This window comes from Podarcis muralis, chromosome 17, assembly GCF_964188315.1.
Source record: "Podarcis muralis chromosome 17, rPodMur119.hap1.1, whole genome shotgun sequence".
Lineage (NCBI taxonomy): Eukaryota > Metazoa > Chordata > Lepidosauria > Squamata > Lacertidae > Podarcis > Podarcis muralis.
Window position 1 is genome coordinate 31,832,545 of NC_135671.1, and position 15,696 is coordinate 31,848,240.

Consider the following 15,696-nt stretch of genomic DNA (forward strand, 5'->3'; position numbering starts at 1 on the left):
ATAAAAAGATTAAAAAATAAAAAATAAAACTTGATCCTGGCTTTTGTTTAGTTCTTCAAAATTCTCTTTGATTTTTCCAACCTCTCTTCTCTGATCTTTCATCTCTCTCTGTATTTTCTTATTTGAGTCCTCTAAGGACTTTGTTCGGACCGTTAAGTCTTTAATTTTTTTTGACATTTCCCCTACTGCATCCTCTATTTTTCTGTCAAAGGATTCCTGCATCTCTCCCAACTTTTTTTCATATGAGTTTCATTCTGTCTAAATTCTTCTCTTATTTTCAGCCATAAAGCATCTAAGTCCCTTATTTCTTCTTGCTTTGAAGTTTTTCTCTCTGTTGGTGTTCCTACCCATCTTTTCCCATCCCTTCCTACCATCTGCCCGGTCCGATCCATCCTTCCTCCCCAATCCTTAAAGGTAGGCAAACTTATATTTCTTGCTGCTCTCCCCTAGGGGGCGCACAATCTAGGTAGTTTTAATTATATCAAACAAAACTCCACTGTCCTGCTCCTTGGGCAGGTCAGAGCGCTGTTGTTAAATTCAAAAAAAGGGGGAAAAGGAATAAAGGAGGGTGTAGGATAGAAAGAGGGGGGGCGGGAGGGGCAGGAGAGGGGCTAAAAGGAGAGGGGAACTGGGAGAGGACACAAAAGGGGCCAAAAGCAGTAATGAAAGATTTAGTCTCTGGAAATGAAACTAAAATTCCAGTCTCTGGAAAAGGTTTGGGAGTCTTTTCTTTTTATCTGTCTTCAGCCACTTGTTTGGCCTAATCCAATGCTCTTACGGTTTGGGTGTTGAGGGGTTGATAGGATGATGGTCAGTTCCCTCACTGCGAGAAGTGAAGTTACAGGGAACCAGGCAGAGGGCCTTCTTGGTAGTGGCGCCCTCCCTGTGGAACGCCCTCCCATCAGATGTCAAGGAAATAAACAACTATCTGACTTTTAGAAGACATCTGAAGGCAGCCCTGTTTAGGGAAGTTTTTAATGTTTGATGTTTTATCGTGTTTTTATTATTCTGTTGGGAGCCGCCCAGAGTGGTTGGGGAAACCCAGGCAGATGGGCGGGGTATAAATAATAAATTATTAGTATTATGGTCCTACATCTTGGATAGAGATTAGGTGATTTCCTGGAATTTCCAGAAGTCCTCACAGGGCCTCATTTACACCAGCCCCAATTCCTGGCACCCAAGTACCTCCTTGCCTGAAATGATTCTCCATGTTTTGCATGTTCAAATATCAGATTAAAATCAAAGAAATGTGAGTGCTTTATGCCATTTTTTAAAAATGCATATATTTCAGTTTTGCTATTTTTACATGAAATAAGACCATCCCTTCTATGTGCCCCCCCAGCTCTACTCACACACAGTAAAAAAAAAGGTAAAAGGTAAAGGACCCCTGGATGGTTAAGTCCAGTCAAAGGCAACTATGGGGTTGCCGGGGCTCATCTCGCTTTCAGGCTGAGGGAACCGCCGTTTGTCCACAGACAGCTTTCTGGGTCATGTGGCCGGCATGACTAAACTGCTTCTTGCGCAACGGGACACTGTGACAGAAGCTAGAGCGCACAGAAACGCTGTTTACCTTCCCGCCGCAGCGGTACCTATTTATCTACTTGCACTGATGTGCTTTCAAACTGCCAGGTTGCCAGGAGCAGGGACAGAGCAACGCAGGGATTCGAACCGCTGACCTTCCAATCGGCAAGCCCAAGAGGCTCAGTGGTTTAGACCACATGTTCAGTGAAGAATGACAGCCAGGAGTCATCTCTCTCTCTCTCTCTCTCTCTCTCTCTCTCTCTCTCTCTCTCTCTCGGTTTGACAGGTTCAAGTGCTGCCTGTTGCATTATAGTCACGCTGCACTCTCACCCTTCCAGCCAGTGTGGTCTAGTGGTTAAGAGCGGTGGACTCGTAATCTGGTGAACCGGGTTCGTGTCTCTGCTCCTCCACATGCAGCTGCTGGGTGACCTTGGGCTAGTCACACTTCTCTGAAGTCTCTCAGCCCCACTCACCTCACAGAGTGTTTGTTGTAGGGGAGGAAGGGAAAGGAGATTGTTAGCCACTTTGGGACTCCTTCGGGTAGTGATAAAGCGGGATATCCAATCCAAACTCTTCTCCTCTTCTTGTTTTCCAGACAGGCGGAAAACCAGAAGCCGGGTTTTGTGCCCCCACGGGAGCTGGGCAAGCACAGTCCTCTGATCAAGAGCCAGTCCATGACCAGCATTCAGAAAGGCCGAGGCAAGGAAGAGCCGCTGGCCCCTTTGCACCCGGTCAGAACCAGGACCAAAGTGCAGCGCACCCAGAGCGTCCCGACTCAGAACAAGGCAGCCCGACGTCTCCAGAAGCAGAGGAGCACCGAGCACGTGGCCGAGAGCAGGGAGAGCAGCCCTCGACTTTGTACCTCCTACCCGCATGGCGGCATCAAAGCATCCCAGGTAATCAGGGCTCTAGACCGGCCCTCCTGACTACTGGTGACCCCCAACTGCCTGCAGCTCAACACAAGTTCCCTGGAAAGGCGTAAAGAACCAGAATCTGTAAGGCCCACAGGGAGTGCAGAATAGGCACCATCACGGGGGTCACCCACTGTCATAGAATCATAGGATCGTAGAGTCGGATGAGACCCCAGGGTCATCTAGTCCAACCCCCTGCAATGCAGGAATCTCAGCTAAAGCATCCATGATAGATGGATGTCATCTTTAGAGGAGTCATGTTTGGAGAGTGAATAGGGTCTGGGTGATGAAGGGTGGCCTTTCTTCTTGACACAGGACAGCACCCTTGTCTTCCATGTCACTTCCCTAATTTGTTTACCCAGGAATCCCACTGCAATAGTTCGAATCCCAGGGTGAGCTCCCGTTGCTCTGTCCCAGCTCCTGCCAACCTAGCAGTTCAAAAGCACACCAGTGCAAGTAGATAAATAGGTACCACTGCAGCAGGAAGGTAAACAGTGTTTTCATACGCTCTGGTTTCCGTCCCGGTGTTCTGTTGCGCCAGTAGCGGCTTAGTCCTGCTGGCCACAGACAGAAAGCTGTCTGTGGACAAACACTGACTCCCTCGGCCTGAAGAAAGATGAGCGCTGCAACCCCATAGTCGCCTTGGACTGGACTTAACCATCCAGGGGTCCTTTACCTAGTAAAATATGCAGGTAAAATGAACGACGGAAAGAGAAGAAGGGAAGTCACTGGATATCTTAAAGTTTGTAAAATGTTTATTTGAAATTGTAAAACAGAAAACTTAATAAAAATCATTGCATAGTAACAATAATGTTGATTGTGTTCTAGGGGTATCCGAAGCTCCACCCATCTGCATCGCTGCCCCGGAAGCCAACTGTGCCTTGGTTGAGGCACTCTGAAGAAGCAGCTGCCCAACAAAGCAACCTCTATGCCATGCAGCCACTGGAACAGGTGGGAGAATCACTTCCAATCAAAATATTAGACCCAGACACCCCCACTCCTGAGTGCATGTGCTAGTAGCACTTTGCATTCTGGGACCAGAGCAGCAGTCCACTATTGATTTGAGTTAGTTGTGATTTCTCCAAAAAATGTTGTTCTGGGCAATGATGTTTGGCTAGTTTAGAGGGGGCTTCCACCCTATAGACTGGTGCACTGCCATGTCTAGAAAGGGATGAATTATGTCACCTGGAGGCAGTCTTTTGTTCCAGTACACTTAGCTACCTAAGGTAGAGTCCCCTTCCGCCACAGAACGAAAACCATAACCCTGTTTCATGCTTGGCATCCCGTTTTGCAGACTTGAGAAAGAGAATGCGATAGTGGGAAGATTCAGGACCTTCGGATGCTTCTGTAATGCTTAGACTTAGGAAGCAGGCATGTTAATGTCATCCCTAGACTATAAAAGGTGATGGGGAGGACTGGGAAAGCCTCCTAACAGGCTAATGGCACAGGCAAGATTTGAACCCAGGACTCATCTCTCAGGACTTATCCACACTTACATTTTCCCAGCTCTTTCCAGGCACGGTCCGTGCTTAAAAGGTCTTTGTCAGGGTGTGTGTGGTTTTGCCCTAGAGCTTTCTCCATGAAAACCCACTCTTTAAAGCTCAATCGGAGCAAACAGCCATCTGCAGAAAATCCACATTGACTTTTGCTACGATTGAGTGCTAAAGAGTAGGTTTTCACAGGCGAAACTCTGGGCAGAATACAAAACAAAAACACCATTCCAGGACACAGAGCTTTTAAGTGCAGACCTCTGCCTGGAAAGAGTGGGGCAAAAGTTAGGTGTGAATAAGCCCGATGCCCTAGCGACAGGATACCTGCCTCTGGGCCCCTTGCCATGGCTGTGACCTTGCTTCTGCCCCATTGACCCTGTCCAAGGCCACCCGGGAGAGAGAGCTTCCACTGCTTCAAGCCCCTGGCTGCTCTAACTACTAGCCTTGTTTACCCCCACAGTATGGGAAGCAGATGGAAGAGCTACAGGTGGAACTGACCAGAGCGAGGGAGAAGCAGCAACTCTTCGAAGAGCAGCTGGAAAGACTGACGACCCAGAACCAAATGCTGCTAGAGGAGCAGGCCAAGTTCCAGGAGCGGGAAGAGGCTCTCTGCAAGAGGCTGGAGGAGACCGAGAGCTGCCTTGTGCAGCTAAGCACCAGGTGAGGGATCCCACGAGATCCTCGAAAGACCTGCATGGTCACCTTAGCTCTGGTGCCTTGGCTCCTGGAAGCTTTTCAGTCTGTCCCTGATTTGAGTGCCTTGTCATGAGGCACTGTCTTTTTTTATATATAAAAAAATTATTGATGTTTACAAATAATTTCCAAAAATCATATAACATGCTTTCTTATCTTATACAATGTTTTGAACTTCCATCAACTGCATCTGAAGATTTTCTTAATCTGCATTTCATTATTTTCAGTATTGCCGTATTTTTTGTCCCATAGGACGCACCGGCCCATAGGACGCACCTAGTTTGGGGGGGGAATAAAGGGGGGGGATTATTTCCCCCCCAGGCACGGGGCTGCAGCTGGGGAAGCCCGAGCTTCCCCCGACCCCAGCCCCCAGAACAGGCAGCTCTCTGCAAGCCTTGGGAGACCGGCACGACTTCCCGCCGGGCTCCCACGCCTTGCGGATATCTGCCTGAAGCCCAAACCAGGTCGGGGAACAGCGGGATGGCGGCGCTCCACCTCCCCGCTGTCCCCCAGCTTGTGGGGCTGGCGACAGGGAGAAGCGTGCTTCTCCCCGTCGCCAGCCTCCAGATCAGGTCGGGGGACAGCGGGAAGGCGCGCTGCACCTCATAGGACGCACACACATTTTCCCTTCATTTTTGGAGGGGGAAAAGTGCGTCCTATAGGGCAAAAAATACGGTACATTTAATACTCCTTCACTAATAATTCTTATCATAGTTTTCTCTGCAATATTTCACATAGTCCTCCTTACAAAACTTCTTGCAATCCTACTAGCTTAATATGTTGATTACAATTGCTTTTCAAATAATTCATATATTTACTCCAGTCCTCTGAGAATCTCTGATCCCGCAGGTTTCGAATCCTTCCTGTCATCTTATCCAATTCTGCATAGTCCATTAATTTCGTCTGCCATTCTTCTTTCGTCGTTAGTTCTTCTTGTTTCCATTTCTGTGCCAACAATACTCTTGCTGCTGTTGCTGCATATAAAAACAGTTTATTTCCCTGTCTATTAATGTCCTCACTTCATGAGGCACTGTCTTGGCCCAAGTCCCCTGCTAGGAAGCAAGACGAAAAGGATGTTTTCTGGAGCCAGAACCAAGCTGACCAAGGGCAGCTGCCCTAAATTTTGGGAGTCCAGTAGGTAGTTGCTAGGACACAAACCACTTGTGCCAAGTGACTTGGTTGAAAGAAGGTCAGCTGATGAGTTAAATCCTGCTCAGGTCTGCAGGATTCCATGCAAACCACATCAGATCCACTGCTAAAATGAAGGTTTTTTCATCTGCTTTTGAACAAGGTTTAAAGAATGGGTTTTGCATTAGAATCCCCTGCCAAAATGAAGGGGTGGCGGAAATCTTCATTTTAGCAGCTCCTTATAAGGACGCAGGTGGCGCTGTGGGTTAAACTATAGAGCCTAGGACTTGCCGATCAGAAGGTCGGTGGTTCGAATCCCCACGACGGGGTGAGCTCCCGTTGCTCGGTCCCTGCTCCTGCCAACCTAGCAGTTTGAAAGCACGTCAAAGCGCAAGTAGATAAATAGGTACCGCTCCGGCAGGAAGGTAGACAGCGTTTCCATGCGCTGCTCTGGTTCGCCAGAAGCGGCTTAGTCATGCTGGCCACATGACCCGGAAGCCAATAAAGCGAGATGAGCGCCGCAACCCCAGAGTCGGTCACGACTGGACCTAACGGTCAGGGCTCCCTTTACCTTTATAAGGTTCTTTGAAGTTCCAAGTCCGATGAGGAAGTAGAGTAAAAAATGTTCCCCAGTGGTTTGGTGTATCCAGTGTGAGAAGAGTTTTGCATCTCTGTCCTTTGTCAGCCTTGTGAGGTCTTGTAGGCCTTGGGCTGAGAGACAGTGACTTGTCCAAAGCCAGCCAGTGTACCTATGCTAGGGACTGAGGAGGTTGAAACCAGGTCTCGCAGCTTGAGTTCGCTAGATTATACTGGATCCTCTTCTGTTGCAGGGTGACTAGTGTAGAGACCAGCTGGAAGAAGGATCACGAGAAGCTTCGAGCTAGTGAGGAGAAGACCAAGAATCTGGTAAGGGCTCTCTGGAGCCATTCAACCTGGTGGTCAAGGGGCAGGGGCAGGAGAAAATGGGGAGCCACTCAGGGGAATTGCTCAACAAAGGCTCAGGAACTAAACATCTTCCAAGATAATAATGCCCACTCACATCATAAAATGCTCATAACCCACCTACTGTTGGCAGCCAGAAGTATCACACTGGAGAGACTTGTCAGGAATGAACATGGACCAATGGTATCAAATAGTGTGGGAAAACAGCCCTATTAGAAAAACTAACCAAAATATCCAATTCAGGTAAACTTCCACTCTCCTTTTTTAATTTAATTGAAAATTTAAATCGCTATGATGCTTGGAGAACAAAAAACCCCAGGGTAAAGGATATAACACATTACTCTGAAGCACATAAATCAGGTGGACGAATTGATGCAATTTGGGTATCTAAAAAATTGATGTTGAATCTCGATAAAGCGGAAATATTAAATAGATCTATATCAGATCACAATCCCGTAGCAATCTACATGAAATTCAAAAGACCTACCAAAGGTAGGTGGAGAATGAATGATGAGGTGTGGAGAGATGAACAAAGAGTAAGTAAAGTGAAAGAATTTTTTGAATTAAATGAGAACCAAGATACAGATAGGAAAATAATTTGGGATGCGAGTGAAGCGTTTATGAGAGGGTACGGAATACAGCAAATGGGGAGAATTAAGAAAAATAAGGGTAATAATATGATGGAAATAAATAAACAAATAAAAGAAAAAGAAAAAGAACTGGTAAAAAATCCGAAAAATGAAGAAATGCTTCAGAGTATAAAAAATTTACAATTGCAAATAGAAGAAGATGCCTTCACCCGGTATGGTTCCCCTTTATCACATACACAGCCCAACAAGACAATAACAAGAATCTGCCGACAGCATAGCAATCTGGCTAACCTGATCCAAACACACACACACCCCACTCTCACACAAAAACAAGTCTCACTACAGCCAACCAGAGACAACCAACCACACACTCTAGGCCACCCCCAACCTCTCTCACCACCAAGGAAATACAACAAACAAAGAGTAAGAGAACCCACACAAGTGACGCTGACACAAAACCCCACAGAAGAAGAGAAGCATTCCCACCCCACCCCACTCACCATTCCCCCCTCTTTTCTTCCTGACCTAACACCGTATGCAACACTAATGTCTCACAACAAATGAAACTGATCTGTAGAAAACACAACTTGAATAAAGAGACAGTGCATGTATTTTTGTAAACTAAGAAATCTTTAATAATTTTCTTTTAAAAAAAGGCTCAAGAAGAGTAGAAGCATCCGTATCTCATTTAGGAGGCACACTCCAAAGAGATATTTCAGCACACAGGCCCATTTCATTGCAGTAAGATGTGAGTCGCTGAACCAGCAGCAAAATGCCTACCTGATTGTTTTACTGAAGATATGCTGAAGTTAGACAATTGATTCACTGGGGGTCCTATGACCCACGCTTGCCCACTGCTTGATTTGTACAGTGAGAGCTGCTGGGGCTTAATAATAATAATAAATAATAACAAAATTTTATTTATACCTCGCCCTCCCAGGCCAGAGCCAGGCTCAGGGCAGCTAACACTAGTAAAATTACAAACAAACAAACAAACAAACAAACAAACAAACAAACGAATTTAAAATACAGGTTAAAATATAATTTAAAATGCAGCCTCAGTTTAACAGTAGCCCATAGATCAAAATCATAAGGGGGAGGGAAACATAAGGTTCAGACTGAGTCCAAACCAAAGGCCAGGTGCAACAGCTCTGTCTTGCAGGCCCTGCGGAAAGATGTCAAGTCCCGCAGGGCCCTAGTCTCTTGTGACAGAGCATTCCACCATGCCGGGGCCAGTACTGAAAAGGCCCTGGCCCTAGTTGAGACCAATCTAACCACCTTGCGACTTGGGACCTCCAAGGTGTTGTCATTTGTGGACCTTAAGGTCCTCCGCGGGGCACACCAGGAGAGGCGGTCCCGTAGGTACGTGGGTCCTAGGCCGCATAGGGCTTTAAAGGTCAAAACCAGCACCTTAAACCTGACCCTGTACTTCACCGGGAGCTAGTGCAGCTGGTAAAGCACTGGATGAATGTGATCCCACGGCAAGGACCCCGTAAGGAGCCTTGCTGCGGCATTCTGCACCCGCTGGAGTTTCTGGGTCAGCTTCAAGGGCAGCTCCGCGTAGAGCAAGTTTCAATAATCAAGCCTGGAGGTGACCGTCGCATGGATCACCGTGGCCAGATCATGGCACGAAAGATACACAAGCCAACTCTTTCTCCAATGTCCCCTTTGCAGGAGCGCCGCCTGTCTGGGATGGAGAGGGACCACGACCAGCTCCTCCGGGCCGTCGGTCAGATGCTGGGATATGCAGGAAAACCGTCCAATGCACAGCAGAAGCCCCTCTCGGGGCCAGTGTGGGTGGACAGGGCTGAGAATGGGGACGAGACCTAGCCTGCTTCCCTTCACGTCCGAAAATGCAAAGCTGGCGCATCTCCATAGTGGAAACTCTCCTCTCCCAGGACAGCCCTGGAAGTCTCTCCAAGGTGGACCTTCCTGCACATCGCTCTGGTGGATCCTTCAGCTGGAGCCCACAGGGAGCTTTGCTACAACCTCCCATGCCTTCCTCTCGGCTTAGTTTCCGGCGCTACGCAGCCATCGCCACCCTTTCATCCCCTCCTGAGACGGCATCCATTCCACAAGCCCCGGCTCTGCTTTCTGGCTGCAGCTTTCATCTGCAACAGCTGCTTCCCTTCTCTTCTGAGATGAACCATTTCTCCTCCCATCCGATTTGCCCCCCAGTATTTTCATATCACAAGGGACGCGGGTGGCGCTGTGGGTTAAACCACAGAGCCTAGAATTTGCCGATCAGGAGGTCGGCAGTTCGAATCCCCGCAACGGGGTGAGCTCCCATTGCTCGGTCCCTGCTCCTGTCAACCTAGCAGTTCAAAAGCACGTCAAAGTGCAAGTAGATAAATAGGTACCGCTCTGGCGGGAAGGTAAACGGTGTTTCCGTGCGCTGCTCTGGTTCGACAGAAGCGGCTTAGTCATGCTGGCCACAAGACCCGGAAGCTGTACGCCGGCTCCCTTGGCCAATAAAGCAAGATGAGGGCCGCAACCCCAGAGTCGACCACGACTGGACCTAATGGTCAGGGGTCCCTTTACCTTTACCTTATTTTCATATCACAATAGCAGAGGTGTGGGTGTTTAAATCTGGACTTTCTCCAGCTATATAGAAAGGATGTGGGCTTGTTCACACTTCACTTCTCCCATGTCTAGAAAGCACGGGTCCAAGAGGTTTTCCACTTGCCCTGTTTGTAAAAACCTGATTACCGTTTGTTCTAGTTGAGAGCTTAACCACTCCGGTTTTCTCCAGGGGGAAGTGGCCAGCAAAATGTGGATGATCCCAAATTGCTAGGGTTGCCATATGTCTGGAATTTCCCAGACATAGCCGGAATACTGCAGTTAGAAGCAGTATAATGTCTGGGTTTTAAATTGCTTTGAAAAGGTATTGGCCAAACTTTTGTGTCCGGATTTTCACTTTTTGAAATATGGCAACCCTATGAATTGCGAACCACCTTCTTCTTCTTGCGAATACAGTGGACTCTCTTGATACAAATGTAATTCGTTCCAGGGGTCTGTACCTACCCCGAAAAGTCCGCAAGTAGAGGCGCCGCTTCTGCGCACGTGCATGGCATGATAGAGCGCTTCTGCGCATTCACGTGTGATGAAACCCGGAAGAATACATTTCTGGGTTTACCGCGTTCGCAACCCGAAAGTTACGTTACGCAATGGTCATGTAACCCGAGGGTCCACTGTATAGCCCATCAAGCAATAAAGGCATAAAAGTGAAAGCACTTGTGTGTGGACAAAGATACGCAATTGTACACACCGAAACAGCAGCCCAATGTGCACATGAATGCCCTAGTGTGGGCACAGCGTAAAAGATTGAAGGGGGAAGAAACTGCACCTCTCTGACCGCACCACTTGCCTCCCCGCATCATTTTCTCTTAGCCAGGCTCACTTCCAGTGTCAGAATCTGGCCAGGTGGCCGGCTCATTCTCTTGGAAGACAAAGACTGGTGAGAGAAGTAAGCCACGAACAGAGAGAGGCTCCATACCTTTCACCCCTGCATCTCCTTTGCTGTTTGACTCGGACCCTCCTCTGCCTCCCCCTTTCCTGCATGATCAGTACAGATCCAGGTTCAAATGCAGGGGTCTGATGACACCTTGTTCAATTTGAGGCTGAGAATCAATTGTTTGTGTCTTTCTGCCAGGCATGCCTGTATAATCCAGCATCTGCCACTGAGCTATGCAATGTCTCAACTTTTCTTTTACCATGCAAATATAATTCTGGTTTGTCGGTTTTGAGATATATATGTTAAGAGCTTGCAGTTTTTCAGCAGGTATGAGGCTATGGGGTGGGGATGTGGGGTACAAATGGATAAACTGTGTGCAGAGGGCCATCAGGACTCCTGCCTCCTATCCATCAGAAGGTCTTAAATTATTTCTTTATAGGGATAGAGAGCTGGATTTTCTTGGGAGGGGGTGTTATTCACATTAACCCGTCAATACACTGAATCTCCCACAGGCCTTGGGGAATCTGCATAAATTGACTGAATTTTGTACATTCTTCAGCCAAGCTTTGCAGGTGCTTCAAGGGCCTCTGGAATGCACAGTTCTGGGCTGAGTCCTGGACATTGGCCGGGATCATCTGGAATCTTACTTTCTTGGAGTCCTTTCCCATTTTGGTGGCTCTTTTCAGATGGAGTTCAAAAACATCAGAGTCCACTTGATGTGGCAACCAGGTTGTTGTACGACTCCAAGTGGGTCTTGTGACTGGTGAGAGCATTTGTGCTGGTGTGCTTGGGACCAAACGTGTTTTCAGCTTGCCATGAAAACAATGATGCTGATGCTCCAGCTCAATTTCAAGAGACGAGATCCTGAGCTCAAGCACTGGGAACTCCCATCAACTCAGAACCATTCCTGGAGGGCCTGTGGGAATGTGGAGTTTTGTTGCTGTACTGTGTCAGGCTTCAGGGACTCGGCTTCCTACACTCCCCCTTGGCCGTAGATAAACAAAGCGAAAAGAGTCTCTCACCATTTAAAGAGTTTTTGATGATCACAGCAAAAGAACAAAGCATCCATTCTCGGAATGAAGGTGCTCCCAATTAAGGTTTCCACCCACTTCCCCCCTAGTCACTTCTGTGTCTTGCAACCTGATCTCACAACCACTGTGCTTTTTGTGTAGCCACCTTATCTGCTCTGTGTGACCTTGGACTGATAGGCTGGACACTTTCCAGCAAGAGAGAGACTCTGTTAGCTCTCTCTCTTCCAGTTCTTCTTCACTTTGCTGTTCACCCCCCAGTTCTTCCCAACGTTTGTCTTCAGAACTATGCCCCTCTGCAAACCACTGTTCTATATCTATACTGCTCCACTGCTCCTGGGCAGCTTCCAGGATCCTGGTCAGGGGGAGGGGGAGGGGGAGGCTCCCACCATTCCTCATTAGAGCCGTACTCCTCAGCCTGGTCTCTGACATATTGGAAACATATGTCTCTTGATTTCCAGGCACAGGTCTGAGCAGTTTTGCTTTTGTCATTCCACTTTCCCTGGGAAAACCCACTCTTTGCTGTTGAATCAGAACAAACGTACGTTGGGTTTCTCCAGAGATTGACATTTGTTCTGCTTTAGCAGCAAACGGCGGGTGGGACAAAAGAAAAACTTCCAAGACCTGTGCCTAAGAAATCGTGGGGCAAATGGAAGTAGGGATGAGCTGGAGAAACCTTCCCAGGATTTTCCAGGAGTTGGCATATTTGGGCATCAGCTGAGGCCCCACATCATTTTAGAGCAAGGCGAAGGATTGGTTTCGTTTGCTTTCAACCGCCTTGTTACATAGCCAAATCTGATTGGCTACATAGTGCCATGATATCATCACATTCCCTACATATAATCCCTGCTTGTCTGGCATCAGCTGGGAAAAAAGAGAGCCAGGGCAGTGGGAACGGGGTGATGGTGATGAAACAGGAGAAGGGGAATCTTGAGTTCAAAAGCTCAGCGAAAACTGAAAAAGTAAAGGTACTGTTTAGAGGAGGGGGGTCATAATCATAATTTATTATTTATACCCCACCCATCTGGCTGGGTTTCGCCAGCCACTCTGGGTGGTTTCCTACTGAATATTAAAAACAATACAGCATCAGACATTAAAAACTTCCCTAAACAAACTTCAGTTGTCTTTTAAAAGTAAAATAGTTGTTTATTTCCTTGACATCTGGTGGGAGGGCGTTCCACAGGGCGGGCGCCACTACCAAGAAGGCCCTCTGCCTGGTTCCCTGTAACCTCCCTTCTCACAGGGAGGGAACCGCCAGAAGGCCCTCGGTGCTGGACCTCAGTGTCCAGGTTGAACAATGGGGGTGGAGACGCTCCTTCAGGTATACTGTGCCGAGGCCATTTAGGGCTTTAAAGATCAGCACCAACACTTTGAATTGTCATTTTGTGGCCCCAAAGTCTGCTTTTCCTCCAAAAACTTTCATAGGGATAAAATCAGTCCCTCTAGGGCAGTTTACATCCACTGTAGTTGCACCACTGGTTTGGGAAATGGTTTACACACAACAAAGTTAGTTGCAATCTGTATCAGTCCTGTATCTATTCAGGGATTTCGTAGGAGACGCTGAGTGTTGATGCATTTTCCAGAAACCCAGCTTTAATCTGAACAAAGGGGACGATGACAACCTAGCTGCATTTTAAGCCAGTCATGCGTCCAAAGTCAAGCAACCAAAACTATATGTTGCAAAAAGCACTTCTGGACACTAGGAGGTGCCCTGTTTCCAAAAATAAAAGTTTTCCTTTTGACATACTCGTTCAAAGAAAAGAGATGCCTGCAACTTTCACCTCCAGGACAAGGCAAATATTGTGCCCCCTAACCGGTGGTTCCTGTCAAGGCCGGGTGGCGAGGGGGATGAGGAAGGGTCTTCCTGGCAGGAAGAGGGAAGCTGGGGAGGGAACAGCGCCAACCATTTATTTTTTTATTATTTATTTCACGAATTTTTTACACCGCTTGTAACCTCTCAAACTGGAATATTTTTCTTTTGAAATTTTGCAGGGCTCCTCTCTAATTTTGCACCCAGGGCAATAGCCCCTCTACACACACACACACACACACACACACACACACACACACACACACACCACCGCTATGCTATTGGGCTCACCTACTGAATATGCCATCACACAGGTCAAAAACTCACCTCTAGGAAGAGGCAGTAGTGGAACCTCCATACCTGTGAGTGTTTTGCTTCTGTTCTGTTCTTCCTTCAGAAAAGAGAAGTGGGGAAAAGAGAGGTTTTACTTCGGGAGCTCTGTTCAAGGTCGGAGTCACCAGATTTGGACTTCGGTCTTTCAAATTTCAGCGGCGCCCTGTGCGAGGCCAAAATTTGGCAACCCCCCCACCTCTCACCTGTTCTGCTCATTTCACTACATCATAGATCTGATGCCCTGCACCGCCCACTAGGCTCGGTGCCCAGTGCGGTCGCATTGCCCTAAATCTGCCTCTGAAGTCATGACATCAAAATGCCGGTTCCCAAGGTTTTGTCACACTCTGCTGATGTGACCAAAAAACAAAACCTGGGAGGGTGTGAATGATCTGCAGTCTGCTGAGAAAGGACTAAAGAAACTTTGGAAAGAAGCAGAAATCCCAGCAAAGGAAGAATGGATACAGAAACTTATGGAATATGCAGAAATGGTGAAACTTACCAGAAGAATGCGAAATCAAGATAACAATTTTTTAAAATTATTAAAATTATTTTTAAAAAATAAAATGGAAATGGTTTATTGAATATTTACAGAAAAATCATAAACAGATAAGAACATTGGCAGGATTATTGTAGCAACCTGCAGTTTCATAAGAGTATATATTTAAAGAAGGTGAATAAAGGAGCAAATTAAGTTAATTTGGATATGCAGAAGATATCAAAAATAAATTTAAGGAACCGCAGAAGAAGTTTTGAAATGTCAAAATGAATGTAAAATTAGTGAAATGTATAAAACTAGTGAAATATATAAACGTGAAAAGTAGAAAGAAAGAAAGAAAGAAAGAAAGAAAGAAAGAAAGAAAGAAAGAAAGAAAGAAAACAAGAGAGAGAGAGAGAGAGGGAGGGAGGGAGAGGACTAAACTTGCGTCACATCCCAGACAAAGGCAGTATGTCTTTTTATTTTCTCCAGTACACATGAATGTTTGGTAGTCTCTCTTAAAGAGAAGGAAAGTACTGACGCAATGTTGTGGTTGGGGCAAACCGGTTTGCTGCCCCTGACCCGGAGACGCACCATGCACACCACCAGGGCTCTGACAGAAAAGCATGCTCACTCAGTGCTGCGCCTGTCTTTCAGCCCAACCTACCTCACAGGGTTGTTGTTGGGGTTAAATGTTGTTGGGGACACGAGCACCACTTAGAGCCCCTTGGAGGAAAAGGTGGGATACAACTGCAATAAATTAAGCAAACAAACCCTACTGGAAGTCTTTGTGGCACATTTATGGAATTATATTTTTTTTATTGGTTTAAATAAGTGTGGGCTGTTTCTTCCAGAAAGAAGGTGCCAGTACTTGCTATGAAGTTGCTAGAGCAGGGGTCAGCAGGGGGCCAGTCCACTCTCCCTCAGACCTTGTGGGGGGGCCCCGACTATATTTTGGAAAAAAATCATGAACAAATTCCTATGCCCCACAAATAACTCAGAGGTGCATTTTAAATAAAAGGGCACATTCTACTCATGTAAAACCATGCTGATTCCCGGACAGTCTGTGGGATGGTTTGAGAAGGTGATTGGGCCAGATCTGGCCCCCGGGCCTTAGTTTGCCTACCCATGTGCTAGAGTAAGTGCAACACTTTTAAAGAAATAAAATGTGCCTGTACTGCGTGCCTGCGAGTACTCTCAGAAAAAAACACCACACTGAGTGTGGGAAAAGGAAGTAGGCCCCACTGGTCGTCGTCGTCTTCTTCATGTCTGACCTGACCAAGGCTGAAACTGAAACCCCCTGGAATTCCCACGGTAGTTG

At 47.1% G+C, this 15,696-nt stretch overlaps 1 protein-coding gene across 7 annotated transcripts in view; it reads left to right on the forward strand.

Moving 5' to 3' along the window:
• RASAL3 (RAS protein activator like 3) overlaps positions 1 to 10,301 on the forward strand; it is a 70,375-nt gene extending 60,074 nt beyond the window's left edge. For all 7 annotated transcript variants that reach the window (XM_077920957.1, XM_077920959.1, XM_077920958.1 and 4 more), the window contains 5 exons: positions 2,117 to 2,417; positions 3,261 to 3,383; positions 4,383 to 4,582; positions 6,574 to 6,649; positions 8,950 to 10,301. In XM_077920957.1, coding sequence (XP_077777083.1) covers positions 2,117 to 2,417; positions 3,261 to 3,383; positions 4,383 to 4,582; positions 6,574 to 6,649; positions 8,950 to 9,105 — 856 coding nt within the window. In that variant the 3' untranslated portion in view covers positions 9,106 to 10,301. The remainder of the gene's footprint in view (positions 1 to 2,116; positions 2,418 to 3,260; positions 3,384 to 4,382; positions 4,583 to 6,573; positions 6,650 to 8,949) is intronic.
• Positions 10,302 to 15,696: the final 5,395 nt, after the last annotated feature.